Source organism: Oenanthe melanoleuca, chromosome 20 (genome assembly GCF_029582105.1).
Source record: "Oenanthe melanoleuca isolate GR-GAL-2019-014 chromosome 20, OMel1.0, whole genome shotgun sequence".
Classification (NCBI taxonomy): domain Eukaryota; kingdom Metazoa; phylum Chordata; class Aves; order Passeriformes; family Muscicapidae; genus Oenanthe; species Oenanthe melanoleuca.
Window position 1 is genome coordinate 11,270,633 of NC_079353.1, and position 24,092 is coordinate 11,294,724.

General features: G+C 43.5%; 1 protein-coding gene across 3 annotated transcripts in view; it reads right to left on the bottom strand.

Moving 5' to 3' along the window:
- The window catches only part of PTPRT (protein tyrosine phosphatase receptor type T), a 439,066-nt gene that overhangs the window by 62,828 nt on the left and 352,146 nt on the right, over positions 1-24,092 (bottom strand). Inside the window, exons 14-17 of one of the 3 annotated variants that reach the window (XM_056507593.1) lie at positions 23,155-23,211; positions 14,147-14,282; positions 8,711-8,740; positions 1,463-1,510 (exon numbers count right to left, since the gene is read on the bottom strand). In XM_056507593.1, the coding sequence (XP_056363568.1) occupies positions 1,463-1,510; positions 8,711-8,740; positions 14,147-14,282; positions 23,155-23,211 (271 nt within the window). The remainder of the gene's footprint in view (positions 1-1,462; positions 1,511-8,710; positions 8,741-14,146; positions 14,283-23,154; positions 23,212-24,092) is intronic. The other 2 variants (XM_056507591.1, XM_056507592.1) reach the window with 2 other exon arrangements.

A 24,092-nucleotide genomic window follows, 5' to 3' on the forward strand; every position in this document is an offset into this window, starting at 1 on the left:
AGAATAATAAAATGGAGAGAAGCAGGAAAAGTGAGCTGCTAAGCTTCCACTGACATTTGACTGCCCTGTGCTTCATTTGTATCAGAGAGCAAAACCCTTTAAAAATGAATGTGTGACATTCTACAATCCACACCTTGAAAAAATATCACACAAATCAGCACCAGCAAAGGACTTTGCTTACACGACTTCTCTAGATAAGAAAATAAAACAAAATAAAAGGGAGAAAAACAGATTACTGTAAGAAGGAGTTTTAGTTTTCTTTCTTTTCTCCAAATCAAAGAAGAAAAAAAAAAAAATCCCAACAACTGAATCATTTTGCAAAGAGGTTTTTCTTCTCTAAAACAACATGCTTATGGTAAGTACTACCCATCTTTTAAACTTAATTAGATTCTTAAAAAAAAAAAAAGGTACTCCTTCCAACATAGTCTAACAGGCTCTATTTATGCACAGAACATGTCAGAGTGGCATTTACAGGCAAATTCAAGCACACAGCTGAGCCCCAGCCTTCAAGACATGGGCAGCTTGGCCAGTTCCACTTGTTTGCAAAGAAGGGTCAAAGAGAGCTAAATCCTTTGCCTATGTCTGTGGGGGAAAGCCTGTTTTAAAGAAAGATAATCCAGATCAGGAGAGCACAGATTTATGGAGAAAACTCAGATGTTTGCTGCAAACTTTTGAACAAACACATCTGTCTCATCTGCTCAGCCAGTTGGGGTTCAGCCATTTTCAATTAGTGGTTCCAATCCAAGCCCAGAGCTGTTCAAATTGGGTCCATCACCCCAGGGGACTTTTTCAGACCTCCCAAAACCTCCAGGGTGTATCCACTTGTGCAGATGAAGATGCAAAGAGGAGAGCAGTCCTTGAGAGATGAAGCAAAAAGCTGATGTTTAGTGATGCTAAAAGCTTTGCTTCCAGTGTTCAGCAGTGTTGGCACAGCCAGATTTAGGAGCTGTGAGCTGCACACATGGGAGCCCCTATTTTTTTGTGCTGTGGTTCCTGAGGTAACTGCAATAGTCTTGAAGAGTGTTGACCCTGCTGTGTGGTTCTTTTAATCCTAATCAAATGTGCCTGTGGGAATTCTTTGGCAACATGAATTAGAATCACTCAGTGGGAAACACTAATCCAAAATGCAGAAGTCCTTCAAAACAAGCACTCTGGACTGCTGGGGTGAGCCCCTACAGACAACCACTCCTGATGGTTGGAAATGCTGAGTCAAAAGGGGCGACTTCCTCATTCAGTGGAAGTTAAATTATTTGTGGCAATAATTATCTGTAAGTCCCCATTGCCTGGTATCTTTTCAGAAATACCAACAGGCTACAAAGAGCTGGAATTAGCAAACGTTTTGTCTTCGTGTGAATGAGCACCAACATTTCTGCATGTCCTAGGCAGGAAAAAAATAACCCCAAACCCAAGCCCCTTAGTCCCCAAAGGCCTGCTTACAAAGCCCTATGCAAAGGAGTTCTACCTGGTCCTGTAGAAGACAGAGAGGCCCCTAAAACATTGGCTTGAATGCCTAAAAAGAAAAGGTGACATGAGTTTAAAGTTCTCAATCTACCTCGCACACACAACCCAGGTCTGCGTCTGAAAACGCCACAATTTTATTCAACAGCGTCTTATCAGTTTCCACCTTCCTCCCTCTCTGTTCCAAGAATGTAAAAATTCTGCATCTAAATTTAGAGGGAAAAGGAAGACAGATCTCTTTTGAGGATTTCAGAGCTAAGCTTGCCAGACACATCAAGGGGCTCTCGGTTTCTAAACGTGCCTTTTGCTGCCGTTCCGTGTCTGGAGAGAGTGGCAGCACAGGACTAAGCCTATTTGGTCCTTACCATCATTATAATTCATAGAAAAGATTATAAAATCAAATGACTAGCACTTTCCAGAATGCTAGGGATGTGACTTAAAACCCACAGCTAGGTAGAGGTTTATTCCCCAGCACGTCAAAACGCCTTTAGAAATCGGAAAAGCGTTTCTCTAGAAATGCCGTTCCCAAAAACAGGGCGCTCCAAGAGATCTCTGTGAATCACTGACACAGCTCCCAGCGTCCCCACTGCCCTGCACAGAGCCACTGCAACCCCCCAGCAAAGCTGCAGTGGGAGCAGCAGTGTCAGTCACGGGCTGGCTGCGTGCCCTGCCAGCCCAGCACGGCTGAACCCCGCACGGAGCCGACACTTCCCACTCATGCAGAATGCAGGAAGGGGAGAAATAAAGGACCAGGCAGGTACTGGGAAGAAGAGTCTGATGCAATCAACACAGGATGCCAGGATGTGAATAAAATGATCTTAATGCTGGTTTGCATTCGAGGGTAAGGGAAATGTGGCAAGAAGAAAGCAGCAGTCCATGGATGGAGTGTACTGGGTTGCTCTTCTCAGTTTGGAAATGAAGGGATGTTTGCAAGCACCACACACACAGAGGAGGGATGAGACAGAAAGATGCTCAAAGTTGAGTGAAAAAATGAAAGCAGCTGTATAATCAGGCAGTTGACCCCACTAAAGCAAGGAGAAAAGCCATTGGCAGTGAACACAACTCAGTGTGGATTTGGGGGGAAAAAATGATGGAGATTTGATTCAGTTATTTTTTGAAACTTCTACTCGTATCAGATACTAGACATAAAATCTGAAGCACTATATTAAAATTGTGGGATTTCCACTTAAACAGTCAAGGAATGCAAACTTGGTATCAAGCACAAACCATTTGCTGCCACAGGCATTAATCAGGAAACTCCAGCAATATTTTCTGTTAGAAGTACCTGCAGCATCAGATCCCTGTTTTGTGGAGAGTTGGATGACTGTCAGAGATTATTTTTTAACAACAGCTTCAAACTCTTCTCTAACTTTTTCTATCAATTCTACATACATGACTATTAAATCTGTAAAACTGCCACTCCTGGAGAACTCTCGTGCATGTACATTGACAGGTTTAATTTCAGATGTTTCTCCAGGATGGATTATGCACACTGTGGTGCAGATTTGCATGCACAGGTAACTTAGACATTAGGTATAGATCATGTAAGTTGTGTCCTACAGACACAAATTGCGTATTACCCTCATTTTCAATAAGCAATTTGAGAAAGCCAAAAAAAAAAAAATTAAAAAAATTCCTTTTAGAGAATTGTGCATAGCAAATACCTAGGAGTACACATGTTATTTGTGATGGAGTATGCTCCAATTTAAGGCAGGCTGTGATGAGCCATGAAAATGCCAGGGAGCACTGGTCAAACAGCAGATTTATTGGAAAGGATCTCATGCCCTAAACCTGTAGTAGATGACAAATCCATTTGGGAAGAATGGATCATGCTGGTTTAAGGGCATGGCAGTACAATCTGGGTGTGCTGTTGCCCTGACTGAGGATTGGAGAGGGCTCTGCTGCAGCACTGCTCTTCACATCAGCCTGTGCTACAGGGGCACACACAAAGGAGGACACGACACGGGAAACATGATCTACAAGCAAAGGCCAAAGGAAATGTGAACCTTTGATCTAGAGAAAAGGAAATCAAATAGGGCTGACAGGTCTTCAGACATGAAAAGACACCAGAGGGGAGCTGTTGTTGCTGCCTGCAGGGGCTGGGGAATGGGAGCTCTGGGGAAGGCTGCTCATTTTAACCTGGGGAGAGCTCTGAGCAGGAGGAGCTGCCAGCCTCCCAAGCCAGTGGGGCAGGCAGGGGCTGACAGAGCTGTCAGGGTCCCTAGAGGGTGTGAACAGAGGAAAGGGAGCTCAGAGCAGGGCAGCCTCCTGCTCCGTGCTCCAGGTGGAATGTGCTGCTCACCTGCCCTGCTGGACTGAGCACTGGCAGCTTTGTCAGAGCCACTGCAAGGGCAAGCCCCCAGCCCAGCACTGACAGCTTCAGCTGTGCTTTTAACACTGCTCTGGTGGAGCCAGGCTGTGGCAGGAGCAGAGGGAGGTTGCTGCAGTACAGGTGTAGTGAAGAGCAAAGGCCAATGTCACAGAGCAGACTTCACAGGACAGGAGAAAGTGAAGTGGAGACAAGTCAAAAGATGCCCTGAGTGTTTTTGCACTGTGTGAATACCAGCACATGATCTAAGCTTCACTTGATCAAATTAATCACTGCTTGTGAAGGATTTATTTCTATTTCTATTTATTTTTTAGTTTTACTTACAGCTAGGTGCACACAGGAGCCATCCAGTGTAAGTCTCTGCTGGTACAGCCAGCCACAAATCCTGCCCTCTGCAAGGTTTAGGCTTGCAATCACCACACAGACACGTTCTAAATAACACCTCATCTACTTTCTGCATTTCTATATATTTTTTTTTAAATTTGCTTTCATTAGACAGGCATAGCCACTGATTAACGATCTTGTTTTTCCATCATCTGATGAGAAAAGCACTTAGTGAGAATGTTTCTTCTTAAAATCCTGATTTAGCAAGCTGACCTGTGCAGGCAGATCCCACCATCCATGGAAATACATGGAGATATTTATGGGTGAATGTGGTAATACAGAGGTATGCTTATAAATAAAATAAAGGGATGTTTTTCTTTTCAAATGTCCCACAGATGGTGGCAATAAATTCAGCATAAACTCTGTTATTTCAAAAAATCTAAGTATACAGTTAGCTTAATAACATTTGCAATCTCTCCCATGAAAAGAAACTCCCAGCTGAAACCACTCAACAATTAAAATTGGTGTGAAATTCCAGTGGGAGTTGAAGGGGCTTCCTCCACTGCAATCATGTCCCTGGAGCTCTGGCCATTTCAGGGGAAAAGGAAAATATCTTGGCCATTGAGTGCCCTTTTCTTATAAATAACATTAATCTGACTGCTTGTAACACATACATGAATCTCTGTATTTCCAGAAATTCTTCCCTGGTCTCATATTGCTCTTGATTAAATTTCATTCTGCAGCCATTACCCAGCCCCCAGGAGAAAGAAACAAACCAAAACAAACAACCCACACACAGAAAACATTTCCATTTATTTTCCTGGTGAGCAAATAATAAAATCATGATATGGATTGCTGCAGTTGAAAATACTGCTGCAAAAGAGGTGTCAGTCACTAAATGCAAACCCTCCTGTAAACTGGATGGATGGCTGGCTGTGTTTTACAGCTTCAGCTGGGAACAAAACCAACATCTTCCAGACCTGGCTGGGTTGGTACCTTACACTGCCCATTAAACTGAGGTGCAGAGAGGCAGCAGCAATTCTGCCCCAACCTCAGACACCATTTGTGATGGTGTAAATACAGAGTAACTCCCCTGAAAAGGTTCAGGCATCACCCAGGGATGTGCACCAGGACAAGAACTCCAAATTCCATCTCCTCCTCACAGGATCTCAACCCATAATTAGCCTTTGCTAATTTACTTGTGTACTTTGAAGTACACAACATGATGTTGAACCTGCACAATGAGTTACAAGTTAGGAATTGAGGCCTCCTGGGTTGTATTTCCACTAAAAGCATATTAAAGATCTCTATGGCCTTCTCTATCATCCTTTTCTATATGTGGTAGGAAGTTTTCAATCAAGTGTTGCTATAGAAGAATCCCATAACTATTTACCTATAACTGTGCATGCCCATAATAGCTGCTCTTATAAGTGAATATTCTGGGCTGGTTTCACCAGTCAGAGCTGCAGGTACTCAACCATCTCCCAGAATCAGATTTTCCAGTCCTGAATTACAACAAGACTGGCTGAGGGCAGGACTACAATCTAGAGATTACCAAAATGTGGCCTGTCTCTGAAAAATGTCTCTGTGACCTTAATAGAACTAGCATTCAGAACTGGCTGGAAGAGTTAGGAAAGGAGATTTTGGTCCCTAACAAGAAGAAATGCCTGTACAGAAGATGACAAAGGGTTGGGACGAATTATCTGAAAGCAAACAAGAATTGCTCTAAGAAACACAGGTTTGAAGTCCAGAAACTGAAGCCAAACATGAAGTGGTACAGTCCATATGGTCACATTTAAAGATCTGCCAGCAGATCTATTTGGGAACCTGCTTTTCAATACTGGTACCTCATTCAACTGAATTTTGCTTCAGGACTAAATAATTCATGCAAGGCAATAGCATAGAAACCAATTCTATTAAAAATAAAAATCTGTATATAACAATACTGCTGCTGTTATTTCAACAGCATTTCAAATAAACTTAAATCCAACCTCTTTGCTCGTAAGAGTCCAGAGCAATTTGAATCAAGTTTGGCTCAGAATTGCACAGTCCTTAGCAATTTCAGATCTTCAACTGCAATTCTAATGAAACACCTATTTCATGTGAAACTTGAAACATGAAACTCAGTAGAACTTCACTGTGGGCTTTCTTCCCTCACTAAGAACATCCCTTTTACCTTGATTGTTGTTCAAGGGGAAAAAAAACCAAAGCAGAGCTTGGTTTTCCCAGCACAGGGAACAGAGCAAATATGAACCAAAGAGCTGGCAGCAGATCCTGGTGCTGGGATGTTTATGCTGAGGTGCTGCTGATGTGCTGCCTTCAGTATCAGGATGCTCCAGCTTGCAGAGCTGTCCCTGGGACAGCTAAGAAGGAGCTGTTTGCAGAAAATTGTGGGTGTGGCACTGGGGAGGAAAAGCTCTGTGATTTCTGCAAGCTGAGCTCCAATCTGCACTGGCTCCTCTGAACACTCAGCTTGCCTGATGGCACCTCTGGCTCTTCCCTGGTGTGATGTGCTGCATGGGGGACATCTGCCTCATTAAACTGTATTGAAGCCCTTCCTTCTCCTCTGCTGAAGCTCATTGCAACCCCAGGCTTGGGTGACCCTCTTCACATTTCCTGAGTCACTGCACTGCTCCCAGAGGAAGAAGGGTCCAGCAAATTGACCCACAGCAAACAGACCCCTTAAGGAGCTCTGTGCTCGCTCTGGCAGAGCAATCCTCAGCTGATTGCTTAAAGCAATGCTGCAAAATGGGTCACAGAGGACTCAGAAGTTGATTCATCTCTTTAACACACAGATCTCAAAATAAAATGAAGCAGGGAACATGCTGACCACATACTGCCTGCTGGAAAAAGACAGAATTATAATGGGAAGCTTGCCTCTGAATTTTTCAGGCAGTGGTGCTACTGGTTGTAAGGAAACCAAACAGTAAAACATGAGAAATGTGCAGAAGAGGAAAGGTTCTATCAATAAATTCAACTAGCTTGTAGCACCTTTGGGTTAGAACCATCCCCTACTTTACATTTAGTTAACCTCCTCTTTAACCTGACTGCTTGAGGTCAAATTTTATCCTTGGTGAACCAGTGTGAGCTCTAGAGGAAGTGGAGTTACTCTGCATTTACAATTACATCACTGGGCCAAGTAAAGACTCATGATGGTGCCCTAAGGTCCCCCTTGCTTGGAAAGTGGGAAAGGTTCCTCTGTCAAGAGCTTCCTGACAGGTCATGGAGAAACAAAACCCCCCCGAGCAGTGGTGAGCAGGAATCCTCCTCTGCCTTGTTCTTTGGACATAAAGCAGCTCATATGGAAATCAGCTGCCCTGAAAACAGCAGCACATTAACTCTCATTCTGCTGAACATCTTCCAGAAAACAAGCACAAGATGAGACAAAGAGGAGCTGCAGGAAGGGGCAAAGGAGGCAGTTCCTGGAGCTGCAGAGCAGGAGGGGCTGTCAGGGCTCGTGTGGCCCTTTGGACACCTCGGTGGGTTCAGAGCCCTGACCAGTCTGGGGAAAGGGATGGTGATGATGATGGTGATGGTGATGATGATGATGATGATGACAGGGCTCCTGCTGCTTCTGAGAGCTGGAGAGGGCAGAGCTGCTCCTGTCTGCAGCAGCAGCTGCCTCCTCCATCCCTCCCAGCCCTCTGATGGCAGCAGAGACATTCAACTCACTTCTCCAGGACTTTTTCCTCACATCATTGATCCAGCTCTCTCCTCCCCCAGATCCTCAGACAACCATTATCATGGCAGAAACAGCTTGGCCCTGATTGCTTCCCAGCCCCTCAGCCTTTAGGCAACAGATGGCTCTGGAAGTACTGATGTGTGAAGCATTTTCATGTGCTTTAACAACTGCCTTAATTATGCAGCATTGTCATTAGGACTGGACAGGTGATTTAGATCTGAATATCTGAACCACTTCATCATCCAATGATCTAAACCAACACTCAGAACCTGGCAGCTCCAGGAACAGGGATGTTTGCTGGGATAATGTCAACTCCCAGTTGTCAGAAAGCTTAAGAAATTCCTGACAATAACTTTCAGGTGTGAATTTCCCAGAAGTCTGGCTACCAGCAATGGACAATTACAAAAGTGCACTTGAGACACTCTGTCCATTAGCATTTACAGAATCACAGAATCATTTATGTTGGGAAAGATTTCCAAGATCATCAAGTCCAACTGTTCTCCAACACTGCTGTGTCCATCCCCATACCCTGTCCCCAAGTGCCACATCTGCACAAGTTTTAAACACCTTAGTGGGGACTCCATCACTTTCCTGGGCCACATGTTCTGGTGCTGGACAGCCCTTTTGGTGAAGAAATTTTCCTGATATCCAATCTAAAGATGAATATCCAATTTGAAGAGCTATAAACTGTAACTGACATATCTGTGGACATTCATATGTTTGCAGGCACAGCTACAGGGGGAAAATGGGGAAAACATAACAGCGTGCAACTGGGAAAATAAAACACAAGATGCTGGAAGGACAAGGATAAATGGAGTGGTAAATAGAAAAAACAATAAAAAAAAGAATACAACAAAGCATAAAATTACCACAGAGTGAACATGCTCAAAAAATCTCATCCCCAGTCAAGTACTTACAAGTAGTAGGAGTAGGAATATGCATTTCTTCTAAATATTGACGGCCAATCAGATGAACAAAATATCCAAAAGGAGAAAAAAAGAAAAGCACATAATTAGATTTAGATGAACTCCAGGCTTCTTTTTCAGTATACAAAATATTTGTGCTGTTTTTACTGAGATCCTATTTGCCTACACTTGTTTTGTATACTGGGGAGGAATAAATAGATATTGAACTGGAGACAGGTTATGTTTCCATTCTGCCACCATGAATAAATCCCCTCACCTTTAATTCCCTCACTTTATCATGTCAGTAACATGGGCAATGAGATTTAATTTTGCCTCTCAAGTGCTTTGATATTTCTGAAATGGAAAGAAAGATGTCAGAGCTATTAATACAAATAACAATAAATAGGGAAGTGACAATGTAAGCACGCCACAATTTTGGAATATTTAGACAATGAGCAAATTGTCTAATGATAAATCAAGCTTCATCAAACTCTGAGATGCAAATAGTTCATTAACAATTCAAGCATCACTCCATATTTATAGCTGAGCACTGGGGGCATGCATTAGCTTTCTGCATCACTGTGATTAAGCATTTTCTAGCACAGTTTCTCAACAATTCATTTCACAACATTTTGAGCAGAACCACAAACTGAGCCTTGGCAGTCACTTGTAGTCTAAGAGGTGATATTTTCCCTTCTCTGAAAAGACTGGTTCATGGCAGACCTAGCCCAGAGTGTTGCAGATTTACCACCAGCCACAAGAAGCCACAGAAGCAGCAGCAGTGGTCAAGACAGGGAGAAACAGTAAAACACAAACTTCAACGTATTGCACAGCTTTAAAATCCCATCCTTGAAGATAGCAGGGTGACTAGGAATCACTGAGAAATACAAGTGCAGCTTTTTCACTTTTATGGTTGCTCTGGACACAAATTCCACAAGCACAAGTGGAAACCAGGCTCAGCTCAGTCACTGTGCAGTCACCCTCTGTGCTGTGCACACATGGGGCAAAGAGCAGTTCATGAGGATTCAACTGAAGTGGCCTGGTTTTCCTGATGATGCTATAAACCTGCCATTTTGGCCAGATTCCTGATGTATGTCAAGTTATTTGCATGGCACTGATTCCAAGATACATCTGGATTTATTTTAACTAAATGCTATTATATCCTGAAAGCAGCAATTCTACAGGGCAATGCACCAGTGAAGGTGCAGGGATTGCCACTGAGCTTTCCTGAAAATCTGAGTTCCACTGAGCCTCTAAACAAAGGGAAGCATGACCAAGATGTAGAAAATGAGAGCACACATAGCTGAACCTCTGGAATTCCCAAAATGATTCAATTAAACCAAGCCCTGTGAGAGGCCAGCACCAGGGCTCACACAGCTCTATGGACTGGAACTGTTCCCTTGAACATCTTGCTGCTCTTTCTGCTGCTCTCCTGTCTGGGCCACAGACTCTGGGATCCCACCAGACTCTCAGCCCTCATTAAAAATCTGCACATCCCTCCAGGCTGCAGAGGAAAGCTCAGAAAGGTTTGCTCCATAAGGACAGAAAATAAAGGAAGACAAACAAAAGGAGGATTATGTTTCAGAATTGGACATTTGGGCTCAAATTCTTCCAACATATGCAGCCTGAAGTAAGGATTTATTAAAGAATATTTCAAAGTTTAACTGGGAGAACTGGTCAGAGTTATGGTTCAGTAAAAACATGACCTGATCCTAGAATGTACAGCACAACCCAAAGCCCTGCTGCCTCCCACCTGGAGCAGGGACACAGGGGGACACTGGTCACTGGATGTGCAAATGTCCTTTTCCTAACTCTGTCCTACAGCTTGGGTATGTCCTGCCCTAGAGGCTTTGGGGTTTTATTTAATTAGTTTAAGGTAACAACCTAAATCCTAATCCAGAATAAGGAGCTGAATTTTCATAGAAGGAAATAATCCTAGAACTTACATAGCCCCAAATCTCCTTTTTTGCTACCAACAGCAGTTTAAAGAACTTATTTACAGTGCATCCATGACAGGCTGTCTGATCCTATTTATTCAGTCTTATATTAAAGGGGTCAGTGGAGGCTTTGTCTGCTCAAACACACCAGCCTGAGAGGTGTCACATTCTTCACTCCAGAGAAATACAAGTCACAATTACATCAGAATTAAAACTGACCAGATGAAATCAGAACTGACCAAAATCAAATCCTTTGGGAAGGGGCAAAGTCAAAGGTTATTTTCTACCCCCCCCCCCAAAAAAAAAAATTGTTTTTCTTGTTTCTTTTTGTTTTTACAAAATGATTCTGTATTCTTTCTGTATTTGTTACACAAAGGTATTTACATACAATTGAGGAAAAAACAACAAGCTCCTTAGAGAATTAGAAATATTTTCATGCAATAAAAATGAGATATTTTAGGAAATTATGTTAATGAAAGAATGTGGTTCTGCCTTTTGTGGGCACATACACTCATGTGGGCACTGATAAATTAACAGGCTAAATTATCACAGAATCACAGAGTGGTTTGGGATGGAATGAACCTTCAAGATTATTCCAACTCTCTGCCATGGCAGGGACACCTCCCACTGTCCCAGGTGCTCCCAGCCCTGTCCAGCCTGGCCTTGGGCACTGCCAGGGATCAGCCACAGCTGCTCTGGGCACCCTGTGTGTCCAGAATTCAGAGTAAAGAATTTCTTCCTGATATCCAATCTAAATTTAATCTCTTTCAGTTTGAAGCCATCCCCCCTTGTCCTGTCACTACATGTCCTTGTATAAAGTTTCTCTCCATTATGTGGCAGCAATTTTTGTGTCATATACATGTAATGGTGATACTGTGACTTAACTCCTGGTTAGTGGGTTCCCAAACCCAACAAAACAAACTGTTAATGGTTTTGATTTTAAATACTGTAAGACAGTAATGTTTAAAACAGAAATTTATATGTACACACAATTTTGACATAGATATACAGATACGAAATCTTCAGCAGAGTTTAGACAACCCCAAGTTTCAACTAAAACTTTCAGACAACAAACATATAGTCAAACCCAAATTTTTCACTGCATAAATACACTGGCTGGTTTAATTTAGCTTCACATATCTGACTAAACCCTCTAAAACTTTATCAGCCCCCAGAAATTTTTGAGTTCCTGGAATTTTTGCAATTTGTTCTGCTGAAACTGTGAGCAACTGAGCACTGCTTGCTCATGCTCTGTGTCTGAAAGGCTCCAAGCAGCTGCCAATCTGGTGAGTCTCAGAGGCACAAAAAGAGGCTCCTGATGATACCAGTGCTTATCTCAAACCAGGGTCTCCTTTCCCTTCTAATCCCTCTCCTCCCTTTGCTCTCTGCACTATTAACAAAATGCTTCATCCAGGAAATCCTGTGCCTGTTCCCACTGACCTGTGATGCCCTGGACAAGGGACAGATGTCACTGGGATATTTTCCAGCTCCATTTGAAGACAACATCTCAAGTTCAGCTCATTAAATTATTTTTGCACTGAGGCCTTGGTGCACTGGGAAAGGAACTCTTTTCAAATTGAGGCTAATGCAAACATGGAATGCAAGAGCTTAAGCTCCAAATGCTTCTGTTTGCAAAATAAAAAGAGAACTCTGTTGTTAAACTGTTCTCTTAGAAGAGCTCAAGCTTTCAGCTCTGCTCCTCCACAAGTTCCAATCAATCTGTGGTCCCAGTCAGCTTCTCCTTTTATAAAAGCTGCTCCCAACCCACACTAGTTTACAAATGAAATGAGCCTGGCAGGCTGAAGTTCATCTGCAGGGAACACTTGTCCATGTGCAGCTCTGAGCCCCCCTGGACATGGCTGGTGGTGCCCATCCAAGGCAGCCCAGAATGGATGTGACCAGCAGCTCTGGAGGTGCTGGAGGTGTGCTACAGCCTCCCAAACCTCCTCCTGCACTCACAGCTTCTAAATGGGAAAAGATTTTAAAGTCAATGAGCCAGTTCACTCCTTATTTCAGTGTGTCTTCCACTGGGTATCCTTGCAAATTGCAGCAAACAGGCAGAGACACAGACTGCAGGGATTCTGCTTGTCTGCCCTGGGAGGGGCTGCTGTGGGAACAGCACGGGGGAAACTGTGGTTTTCCAGCTCTAGGGAAAAAATGGGAGAATTTACATTTCTAATACTCCCACTCACCTCCTTTCTAATGTTAACTTTGAAGAAAGTTGCCCAGGTTTAGAGAGCCTGTGGCAAAACCAGATAGGGCAAAGATCTGTGTATAAGATATTACTACAAAATTCACCAAACATTGCTGCTCCAGGGACCAGGCAAGCTCAGCTGAAGGTCCTGGGCACTGTCTCAGGTCCAGGCAAGCTCAGCTGAAGATCCTGGGCACTGTCTAAGGTCCAGCTCAGCTGAAGGTCCTGGGCACTGTCTAAGGTCCAGCTCAGCTCAGCTGAGGGTCCTGGGCACTGTCTCAGGTCCAGGCAAGCTCAGCTGAAGGTCCTGGGCACTAAGGTCCAGCTCAGCTGAAGGTCCTGGGCACTGTCTAAGGACCAGCTCAGCTGAAGGTCCTGGGCACTGTCTAAGGTCCAGCTCAGCTGAAGGTCCTGGGCACTGTCTAAGGTCCAGCTCAGCTCAGCTGAAGGTCCTGGGCACTGTCTAAGGTCCAGCTCAGCTGAAGGTCCTGGACACTAAGGTCCAGCTCAGCTGAAGGTCCTGGGCACTGTCTCAGGGGCCAGCTCAGCTCAGCAGGAGCTTGGGAATGTTCACATGGATCAAATGGATCCTCCCTGCCCAACCCCTGGGACTCATTCTGTGTTATGAGTGATTTTGCCTGGGGGTTTGTCTGTGTTATCTGTGAGGCAATAACTTGTGCTGTAGCAGTTGTGACAGGCAAAGCAGCAGAGGAACCAAGTGTTGGGAAAATGGTTGGGATGAAGCAGCCACAGCTTCTCTGGGTACCCTGTGTCAGGGCCTCACCCCTGTCACAGGGAGGAATTTCCTGCCCATGTCTGATATAACCCTGCCCTCTGTCAGCCTGAAGCCACTGCTCCCTGTCCCTGTCCTGTCACTCCAAGCCTTGTAAATTGTCCCTCTCCATCTTTCTTGGCTCCCTTCAAGCACTGGAAGGCCACAATTGGTCACTCCAAAGCTTCTCTTCCCCAGACTCAGCATTCCCAAGTCTTTCAGCCTTTCCTGTTAGGAGAGCTTCTCCTTTTATCCCCTAGTACTTCTCCATGCTACTTCATGACTTATCCCTTGACATTCATTATCATTAATATAATATCATTATATTAGAGATAATTATCATTATCTCTTTGCAGTAACAACCACTCTTTTGTTGCTGGATCTCCCAGAACTGGTTTTTCTTCTCAGTGTCAGTGGTGTGTACACAGGCATGAACTGCTGCTCTCTGTCACACATAAAGAATGCTTGACCTTTATTTGTTCTTCTTTTGGAAAATACAACAATGTAGCCCAGGGGTCCAAGATGGAAGCAAAGCAGGAACTTACCTTCTTTTGATGGTTAGCATTGCTCCCAGGAGGATAATAACAAACATCAGGAGACCAGCTATGACTCCAGCCATTTTCACTGTGCTGTCAACTTGCTTTTCAGGCTCCACTGCATTGGAATTCTGGGTGGAAGCTCCTTAAAAGATGGAGGGAGAGGAAGGACAAGATAAAAAAAAAAATTGTAGAAAACTGTGCAATGATCCACTTTAAATATTCATTTGAAAGCCTAACAACATATTTGCAACCAAATTGCAATAGACAATTGTCCATCTAACCAAATCTGCCTTTAATGAGGGCTAATGACAGATAATTCAGAGCAGTAATAGGGTGTACAATCCCAGTGTAGTGCAAATGACTCTAATATTTTACTAAGTTGTACTGTAATGGGGCATTTACTCTTCTGAAGCACTCAGCATGCACCCAGAAACAGGAGAACAACAGCTCTAATTTTAATCTCAAATAGTTTAAATGGACTTGCAGTCCTTACTCATGGAAACAGTGAGCACAGTAACATGTAATAATAATAATAATAATAATAATAATAATACTTCTGGCAGAAACTTTCTTCCCTCTAAAATCAGCTCACATTTGTATTTCTCAGTGTATTGGAGGCCTGGCTTTTTTAAACATCCCATTAGAGATAGACATGTGACAAGCATTATCCAACATCCAGAATCATCCATGGAATGATTTGAGGTGGAAGGGACCTTAAAGCCCATCTCATTCCAAGCCCTGCCATGGGCAAGGACACCTTCCACTGGACCAGGCTGAACCCAGGAGCTCCATCCAGCCTGGCCTTGGACATTTCCAGGGATGGGGCAGCCACAGCTTCTCTGGACAACCAATTCCAGTTCCTCAGCACCCTTTAACATCACACACCAGGCACGATTTCTTCAGCCCAAAAAAGAGAGCATAACTTGTATTTGAAATTTTTGGGGCTTTTGTATTGTTTGTTTGTTTTTCTAACAAGTGAAACCTACACACCTGAAAATAAAACATATTTAGGAACATTATTTGCACAGCATTTCTGCTCTAAATGAGCACCTTGGAGAAAGCTGCCCTCTACCCTATTGTTGAGACCTCATTAGTCCTCATTACAGCCCTTAGCTCTGCTGACTTCACTGCTTGCTGCACAGAATATTTCCAGATATAGCTTCAGCCACTGAGCTCCATTTAGAAAGCCCCACAAGATTTGAGTCATGGCTACTCTAAAGACTAAATAAGCCTATCTTCATTATATTCCTGTTACTCTTAACTACTCCTAAAAATATCACCCCTGCAGTTCATGAAGTTAAATGAATTCATGAGCTCCACTCTTATCCTGGGCTTCACCTTCACCTCTGGAGTCAGCCAGGTCTTCCTCTGCAGTTCAAACATGGTAGGGGGAGGGAATCCAAGGTGAACACACAGGGCTGACATCAGAAGAACATAATGTTGTGCTCTTTTAACAGGTCTGTGCTGCTGATCTTCAGGAAATCTGAATCACTTCTGTTCATGAAGTCACTTGCTTGGGGAGATAATATTCAATCAAAGCCTTGTGTTGGTGAGACAGCAGTGTTATTGGCACTGGGGTGTTGTTTTCCTCTTTGCCACATGTTTGACTGCATATGCTCTAAGAGATGATGCAGTGATAAAAGCATGATTTCACTTCTCCTAGCTGTTAATCTAGTTTAGCCAGAGCAAAACACAGAATTTACCAAGCGAAAAGGGCTGGCTCCTGGAATCACAGGTATCATTTTCAGCATTTGCCCCTGACAACTCTGCTATTCTGCTGCATTCACCAATCTGCCCATTCAGTTAAGAGTTCACTGATAACTTCTGTGCTCACATGTCTGAAATGCATTAATGGGACTCCTGAGATGAAAATAAAATAATGTACCAGCTGCATATTTCCATCTTTATTTGACAAGCTCTCCCACAATCCTGCAGTAAATGTGTCCAAGAGGTGAGCTGCACACCATCAGACAGGCAATCCCCACACTGTCACACAACAAAGGTACCATTTCTCCCTGAAAATGGCTCAAACTCTATTCATGTGAAGTGAAAGTCAGAAGTACTCCAAATTATCCTTCAGCTGAGCTGCAGTTACTCCTATGACCCTAAATAATAGGTGCTGGAGAATGGTTTTCTACTATAAACAGCACAGCCAGACTCCCTTCATTTTTGTACCATCTGAACACCCTCTGAAGTGTGAGCTGTGTTAGAAGGAATAAGAGCCTGATGTCAACTCCACTTTCCAATCCACCAGATTGGTATGATTTTTCCAGGCTGCTGCTCATTTCTCCAGGCAATGTGTGGTCAGAGTGTTTTTATCTGGTATTCCCACCCCACTGCAGGCTCCTGCAGTTCCAGGAGGAGAAGGAAGGCTCACTATCCATCCTGACACCTGCACACCACTGATTCACTCCAACCTTCTGGGCAGCTCTCTCTCTCCTGGCAGAGGCCAGCAGCTCCTTTAGGCCACTACCCCAACCATTTTTAAGTTATGTCAGCAAACAGTGCCTAGGAATGGAGACTCTGATAGTGTCAGCAAATTCCTGACTCTGGGATTCTCAAAGCCTTGCAATGAAACATTGCTGCAGAAATCCATTGTTTTCCTGCTGTTCTGGCTTATTTTCCATGCAGATGTCTGAATCTCCTCTGGTTGCTCTGGTTTCCCACCTCCTACCCTGGCAGGAGGAGCTCTGTGAGCTCTTGCTCACAGGAGATGACTTTCCTGACAGAAAAGCTCTTTTAGAATTCAGTTTTGCTTTTCTCCTTCATAGAGATGCAGGATCTGAAATCCTCTGAGCACAGCAGCTCATAAAAACTGCTCAGATGGCCATTTCATACAAATATCTTTAAACACACTTGCAAATCTCTGCACTACTGTACTTGAGGGGCCACCCTTTTCTTTCTGAAAAGCCATGTTTATATATTGCTGGCATTAAAAAGGAATGAAAACAAGCTATAACTGTATTTTCTACTGGTTACTTCCACCACATTTCCTGGAATGAATTGTTCCTTGTAACAGAAGCTGGATGCTGGAATAGTGAGAGACAGAGCAGGTCACCACTGTTACTAGTGTGTGTATTTCAGTGGCACCCAGAGCCCCCACAGAGCTCAGGACCCCCTTACTCTGCATTAACACAAACCAGGACAATTTTCTGCCCTAAGCTTGCTCTCTTAATAAGGAAAGCAAATGATAGGAGGCAGTGCCAGGGGAGTGAAGATTGTAGATCCCCTGACTCCCTATCTGTGCCTTATCTACTCACCAGGCTCTGAGGGATACTCATTTATGTAGTGTACAGAATGTACAGAATGTACAGAATGCACCATCCCAGGAGCCAGAGCAGTGGCTCTGACATTCACCCAGCACTCCACTGGTCACTCAGAGCTATGTCAACATTTTAGTCCTTTCCTAGCAACCCAATTGATTTTGTTTCTCTTCAATCCCTTCCAAAGTTCCCAGATCCAGCATCTTGCAGTGAGACAGCAGAGGAAGCACATTCATGGGAGATCCAGCTCTGGTGATGCTGCAGAGATGCAAAGAGAGCAGGGCAGGGGCAAAGGGCCAATTTCCCAGAGCTGTCCAGCCATGAGAAGTCAGGTTTCTGGATCATCACACACTGATGGTTTAATTAAGGTTTTAATTAAGGTCTAATCTGGCCATGCTAATGTTGATTCATAGAACCACAGAATGTGCTCAGCTGGAAGAGACACATCAGGATCCTCAAACTCGGCTCCTGGCCCTGCAGACACCCCAAAATTCCACCCTGAGCATCCCTGGCAGTGCTGTCCAAATGTTCCTGGAGCTCTGGCAGCCTCAGGAATGTGCAAACCAGCAGTGGCATCTAAGGGAAAGATACCATGGCAATCTCTCTCCCAGCAATTTCTGCACAGGTATATTATTTGAAAATAAGCCACCAAATATAAAGCAACCTCCTCTGTGGAGGTGGCACTGTGAAAAACATCCAGGAAAGAATGATTACTGAGTGCAGGTAGCTAAGCAGGGCTGATAATACAAGTTTCTTCCATAAAACCTATTTCACAAACTGCAATTTGAAACATTCTTTACTTTAGGCAGCAATTGCAATATTGCATTTAAAAAAAAATTACACTGCCAGGAAAAAGAATTCAAGAGAGGCATAAGCAGGAGGAAAAGTCAGGTATTTATGAGAGATTTCCAGCTGGTGAGGCACGAAATCCTGGAATGGAAGTGGCACCACAATCACCAGAAGCCAAGACACTGAAGGAGAGAGAAGCATCCCAAAGCTTAACAGGAGAAGAAAAGAAATAAAATTATTCCAAGGAACGCCATATTCAGAGTCAAGAAAAGGGTAATGCAAGTGTGAAGGAGGGAGGGAAAAAATGAGAGAAGCAACACAAGAAATGGAAGTTCAGGCACCTCCAGGTGACAGGAAAGACCCAGCAAGGGAACAAGTGTGGCAATGATGAAGTTTGGTTTCAAAATTGTAACACCTAAGAACACAGCTTCTTCAGAAAGAAATCCACTCTTGGAACAAAAAATAATCAGAAAGATTACTTCAGAGCATTATTTAACCCAGAAAAATTATTGAAAAATATTAGGCTCCCAGTCATTATGTGCTGAAATGATCTGCACAATCAGAGTAATTTCTTTGCAGCACATAATGGCCAGGCAGTGGGCTGAATGTAAAATCTCCTAATAGACCTAGAGGCTTGTATTCAAAAGACAGCTATTCTCAAATCACTTGTAAACATGATTTCCTTTATTTATTTTTTTATGGTGCTTTCTATGTGAGTGGCCTACAAATTATTAAAGCAGCTCTGCATGCAGGAATGTTTTCCCTCATGTTTTCAGTTCCTGATGGTATCTATATCTGTAAAACACAGTCTGATGTGGAAACACAAGGGCAGACAGGTGCCTCCAGGAATGATAACTCTGAGATAAATGTGGAAAGGCACCTTTTTTACATCCTGGTGTGGAAATACCCAGCACCAGCCCAGGGTGGCAGCTGACCACACCTTCCAGCTGTGTATTAGCACTAAAAACATCTGTGCATGATGCTGGTGTCTCCATGAACCATGAGCCAACAGAGTGGAACAGCTCATCACATCTAAAAGCCTCTTTGGCTATTTCTTTGCTGCAATTTATTAAAAAATGAATATCACAAGGAGGATCACCACTCACAACGTCACTACACCAATTTTCCACCTCCAGTTACTGAAGGCTGCAAACAGCACAGGCTTGAGACTATAATGAGACACACTCATTCCTTTAACAAAGCTCAAAAGGAACAGAGAGAATGATGAGAGCCAAAAGCTTTCAACCATATTCTGAGCTGAGAGAGCAGCAAAACAAAGCAGTCCTGGAGAAGAAGACAGACCAGAATTTGTATGAGGGATTTGCAGGCTTATGGGTGGAATCTGTAGGAGGATGAGGGTAAACACACAGTGAGGCATCAAGATCAGCATGGCTAAGCTGAATGAGAATTAAAAAATAGCTGTAAGTGAATAATTGATCCTGGAGATTCCAGGCAAATCCAGCACAAAGACTTTTCTTTTTTCCTCCTGTTTTTCTTCCTCTCTCTTCAAAAGAGGAGCCCTTAATTTGGGCTAAAAGCAGATATATGGTCCCAAAGAATAAGAAAGGTTACAACATTCATTCCCCTGAAAAAAGAGCTGCCCTAAAGAGAGCTGCTGTAATGCCAACAAGTGATCTGATGGTTCAGAGGGTGAGGGCATGTTTAACTCTTCACTTCTGCAAAACTGTACTTAAAAACTAGCTCAAAATTATAAAAATGGAAAATTAGTACAATCACCAATATAACAAGTTCAAATTTACAGATGTAACTTTATTTCTATAAAGTCTTAGACACAGGGAGATCAACCTTTTGACTGGTAACAGGCAAAAACTTCTCAGTGCCTGACAATGTTAAGGATATACAACAGAATCACCCCAATTATTGACTTTTCCCCCAGTCAGCCCCCTCTAAGTAATTACCCTGCTCTCATCTTGATTATCATAAAAAAATCCACACCCACAGCAGCTGCAGGAGCTGCAAAACCAGTGAGCAAATCCCAGGGGTGGGCAGAAGTCAACACTGAAATAAAGTCACTTTTTGAGCCCAAATGGATGAAGATGCCTCAAGTACCAGGGTGACCCTACAAAAACCTGCCCTGTGAGCTTCACCCCGAGCTGAGAGAGCAGCATGGGGAGGAGGAATCTCTCTTCCAGTGGAAAAAAGTCAGCTGGGCAGTGTTGGGAGTCTGTGTACTCACACTCTTCGTGTGCTGCATAAACACCAGGACACTTCCTGTGCTCTGCCAAGTTGAAGCAGCACTTCCAGGCAAGACTGGAATGAAGATTTTCCTCTACAACAATACTACAAAACAGTCTCACACCTACCTTGTAATTTTATCACATATCCTAATGCAATAGTTTTTAATGTCCAGCTCCTGGAAGAAGTTCAGAGGCTCGTTAATATCAACCTGTTTCTGAATATTGGCTTATCAAAAAATCTATTTAAGGAAACAGGCATCATGCATTTGTACAGTCCTGGGTCTGTCATGCCTTTGGAAGTGTTGTTAAAGGACACCAACAATGATCATCTATTTATGAAAACCATTTTAAGTGATCTGCAGCACCTGCCCAGTGACCCACCCTAGAAAGGATCTGCAGGTGTCAGGAAATGGAGACACACTCCTGATCACCCAAATGAGTTGGTGTGAGGGTGTGAAGGTCAGGAACACAAAACTGTCCTCTAACACATGAGAGATCTGCCTCCCCCATGCTGCTGCCCCCTCCTCTGTGCCACCTCTCAGCCCCTGTGCAGAACAGCTCCAAGGGACATCCAAAGAGCTCTTCCTGCAAACTTTCCAGCAGAAGAGATGAAAAACAAGCCCCTAAATTTCATGTGAGGAATTGTCCAATGCTCCCTGCATTCAAACTAAGTAAAACAAAACCAAAGAACCAAAGCAAAACATTTTTAATTTGACCTTCACTTGTGGCTTTTGTGTCCAGCTACTGACTTTTTCTTTAATTTCCACTCCTTCATCTGACTACCAATTTATCTGCATTATCTACACTGGCCCAGAGCCAGCCACAATACATGGCCAAGAGCATCCTTTCCCACCAGGTGGGTCCTGAAAAGGGACAAGAACCTCCACACTGCTCCAGGTAAATCCTTGCCTGCTTTGACTCCTGGAGGGCTTGGCTCACACAGCTAGAATATATTTTATTTTCATTTCTCCAAAGCCTTTTCTTTCCTGAAGCTACTTGTGTCCTGGTAGAGGATGCTTTGACTTACAAAGGTGATGTTTTCACACTCTCCTGTTGCTAAACTATCTCAAATTTTATCTTCTTCTTTTATGCTTCCTCTCCCCTTTGCTCCAGATGCTTTTTTTAATTGGGGAGCCCAAGATTAGGGTCTGGCAATGCAGCAGAGCTCTGGAGGAGATGATGACCCCTGGACACTGGGCTGGACATACAAAATCCAGTTCACTCCTGACCTCATCTCATTCTGCACTAATTCAAAGCTGTGCCCTGGGATAAAGGAGCCCCTAAAGGGATTGTGATACACAAAACTTGTGCTAAAAAATAACTTTTAGAAGGCAGGAATTTGTTCAGGGGGAAAAAAAACCAACCAAACATTTTCAGGCATTTCAACTTCAGAAGTGTTTTAAACTCCTCTGAAATAAATAGTGCAAAACAGAATAAACCTGTCAAAGGAATAATATTCCAGTGTATTAGAAGCAAAATGCAGCAACAAACAGATTTGAAGTGGGATTAGATCTGTTTAAAAAATACATTATCTGTCTACAAAACCAGAATATATTTCAGGAAACAAAAGAAGCCTCTTCAATGGATTTGAAAGAGCAGGAGTTATTAAATCAACAGTTTTCACGTGCAGCAAAATTGTGTGGGAACAGCAGGAACTTTTTCCTTCCTCCTTTTCCACTGATTTTTTTGCAATCTCCCCCTCCAGCCCAAGATCTCCTTGGTCACATTTGAGACCCAGGTTCTTTACTGGGATCCCAAAATTCTTCCAGGAAGTTTCTTTCTCCCCCTGCTGATGAATTACCAAAAATCTTCTTTTCCAATGCATTTGAACTTCCCAGTTCACTCCTTTTTGCCCCTGTGTCATCACAGCTGATGTGCAATAATGTTGAAATAATTGCTGGGTGAAGAAGTCACAACTAGGCAGGAACAACCATGCAGCACTGGGAGAGGAATATTCCTAGAGAAACGTAATCCATCTAAAAACTGAAAAAGCAACTCTCCTTTCCCATTAATCTCATGTGACACTGTCACATCCCAGCCCCTCATTCTGTCACATCAGGCTGAAGCAGAAGAACCTATTTCCACAAACTGATGGGACCTCCTCTCTATATTTAAATTTTCTGGAGTTAATGATTCTCCTGGTCCCAATGTTAATATGATGGGGCAATTTTATGGCACACAGACCTCCAAGTTCCTTCTGATGGAATCTGCAAAACCCTTGAGAGGTTCTGAACCTCCCACTGTGACTTTACTCCCCACTGTGAGTGCCTTGGTGCTGCTGAGGCTCAACTCTGCAGCATCTCTGGCTCCAGCAGAAGTTTCTATAGAAACTACAGTTTCTATAATTCCTCTGCTCTCCTACAGAGTGCTTACAGAATCAAGTTTTCCTTCTCCTCCCACCATTTCTCCCACAGCAGGACTCAGCTGTCTGTGAATAAGCACAATAATCAGCCCCAGAAAATGGCACAGCTCCTGTAATTGGAAATGCAAGCCCTGCTCAGGGGTCCCTCAGCCTGTGCAGAGGGATCCATGGGGCTCCCCCAGCACACTCCAGTGAACATCTCACAGTGTTGAGCCCCCAGCTGACCCTCAGCACAGGCAGATCTTCACTGAAGGAGTGCCACAAAAGCACTGCCCTCCTTTACACTGCAGCTGGAGCTGTAAAAGTGATTTCTCATGCAAAACAAGTATTAAACAAGAAGTCAAGAAGCTGCTCAGGCCTCTGAGGTTTGGCCAGTTTTCCTTTTCCTGAGCTGATAATCACCTGTGCTCAAGAGGCTGGGCGGGTTTCGCGTGGTCACCTCTCGTCTACCTAGCACTGCTAAGAACAAGCAAAATGGTTCCCAGGCAGCATGCACAAGACAAAAAAAATAAAAGGGAAAAAAAATAAAAATGTACCTCATAATGGTTATTATAGTTCCATTCTTTCATTTGCAAGAACTCACATTTTAAGGCAAGAAGAAATGAGTATCGGGAGATAAGGAACCATTAATGAGCCCTCTGCCTTGGTTTCAATTACACTGTGAAATTAATTTAACGCACTTTAGGAATACAAGAGGTAATCGCTCTCTCTCGGTAAGAGGTTGCAATTTTCTCTAATAAAGTGTCGATATAAATATGTTGCTTTAAGACAGAGAGAGCAAGTCAGTTAATTCAGAAAGAATGGGACACATTAAAACAAATGCTGTCAAGGAAACCGAATGGCAAAACCTATAAATAACACATCTGAATGAAAACTGTATGGCAGAGAGCTGGTAAATTGAGGTTTAATTACAAACATCTTAAAAGAGTGTTTTATGTTAATGAGATGCATCCCAGTGCCTAATGCTGTGAAAGATAACATTAGTCCAGTAATTAAAAAAAAAAAAAAAAAAAAGAGAGTAGCCCATGTGAGGAGGGACATGGTGAGAGATCTGAGAGCAACGAATCTGAAAATCAATACACACGTAGATACAAAAGGTTAATAAAGTTGGACATGCTGGCAAAGTGTGGGATGGCTACACAGAGAGGAGGAAGGCAGGGAGCTTTCTGATGGATCACCCAGGTCAGCAGCAAGGGCTGCTGGTGAGTCCCTGCCCTCACCTGGCACTGGATGGATGGAAATGAGCCCAGGGCATGTGCTGGGATGGGACCTGCTGCTCTGCAGTGATGATGCCACCACTTAAAATCACAATGCAAAAGGATTTGAGAGGTTTTTCTTGC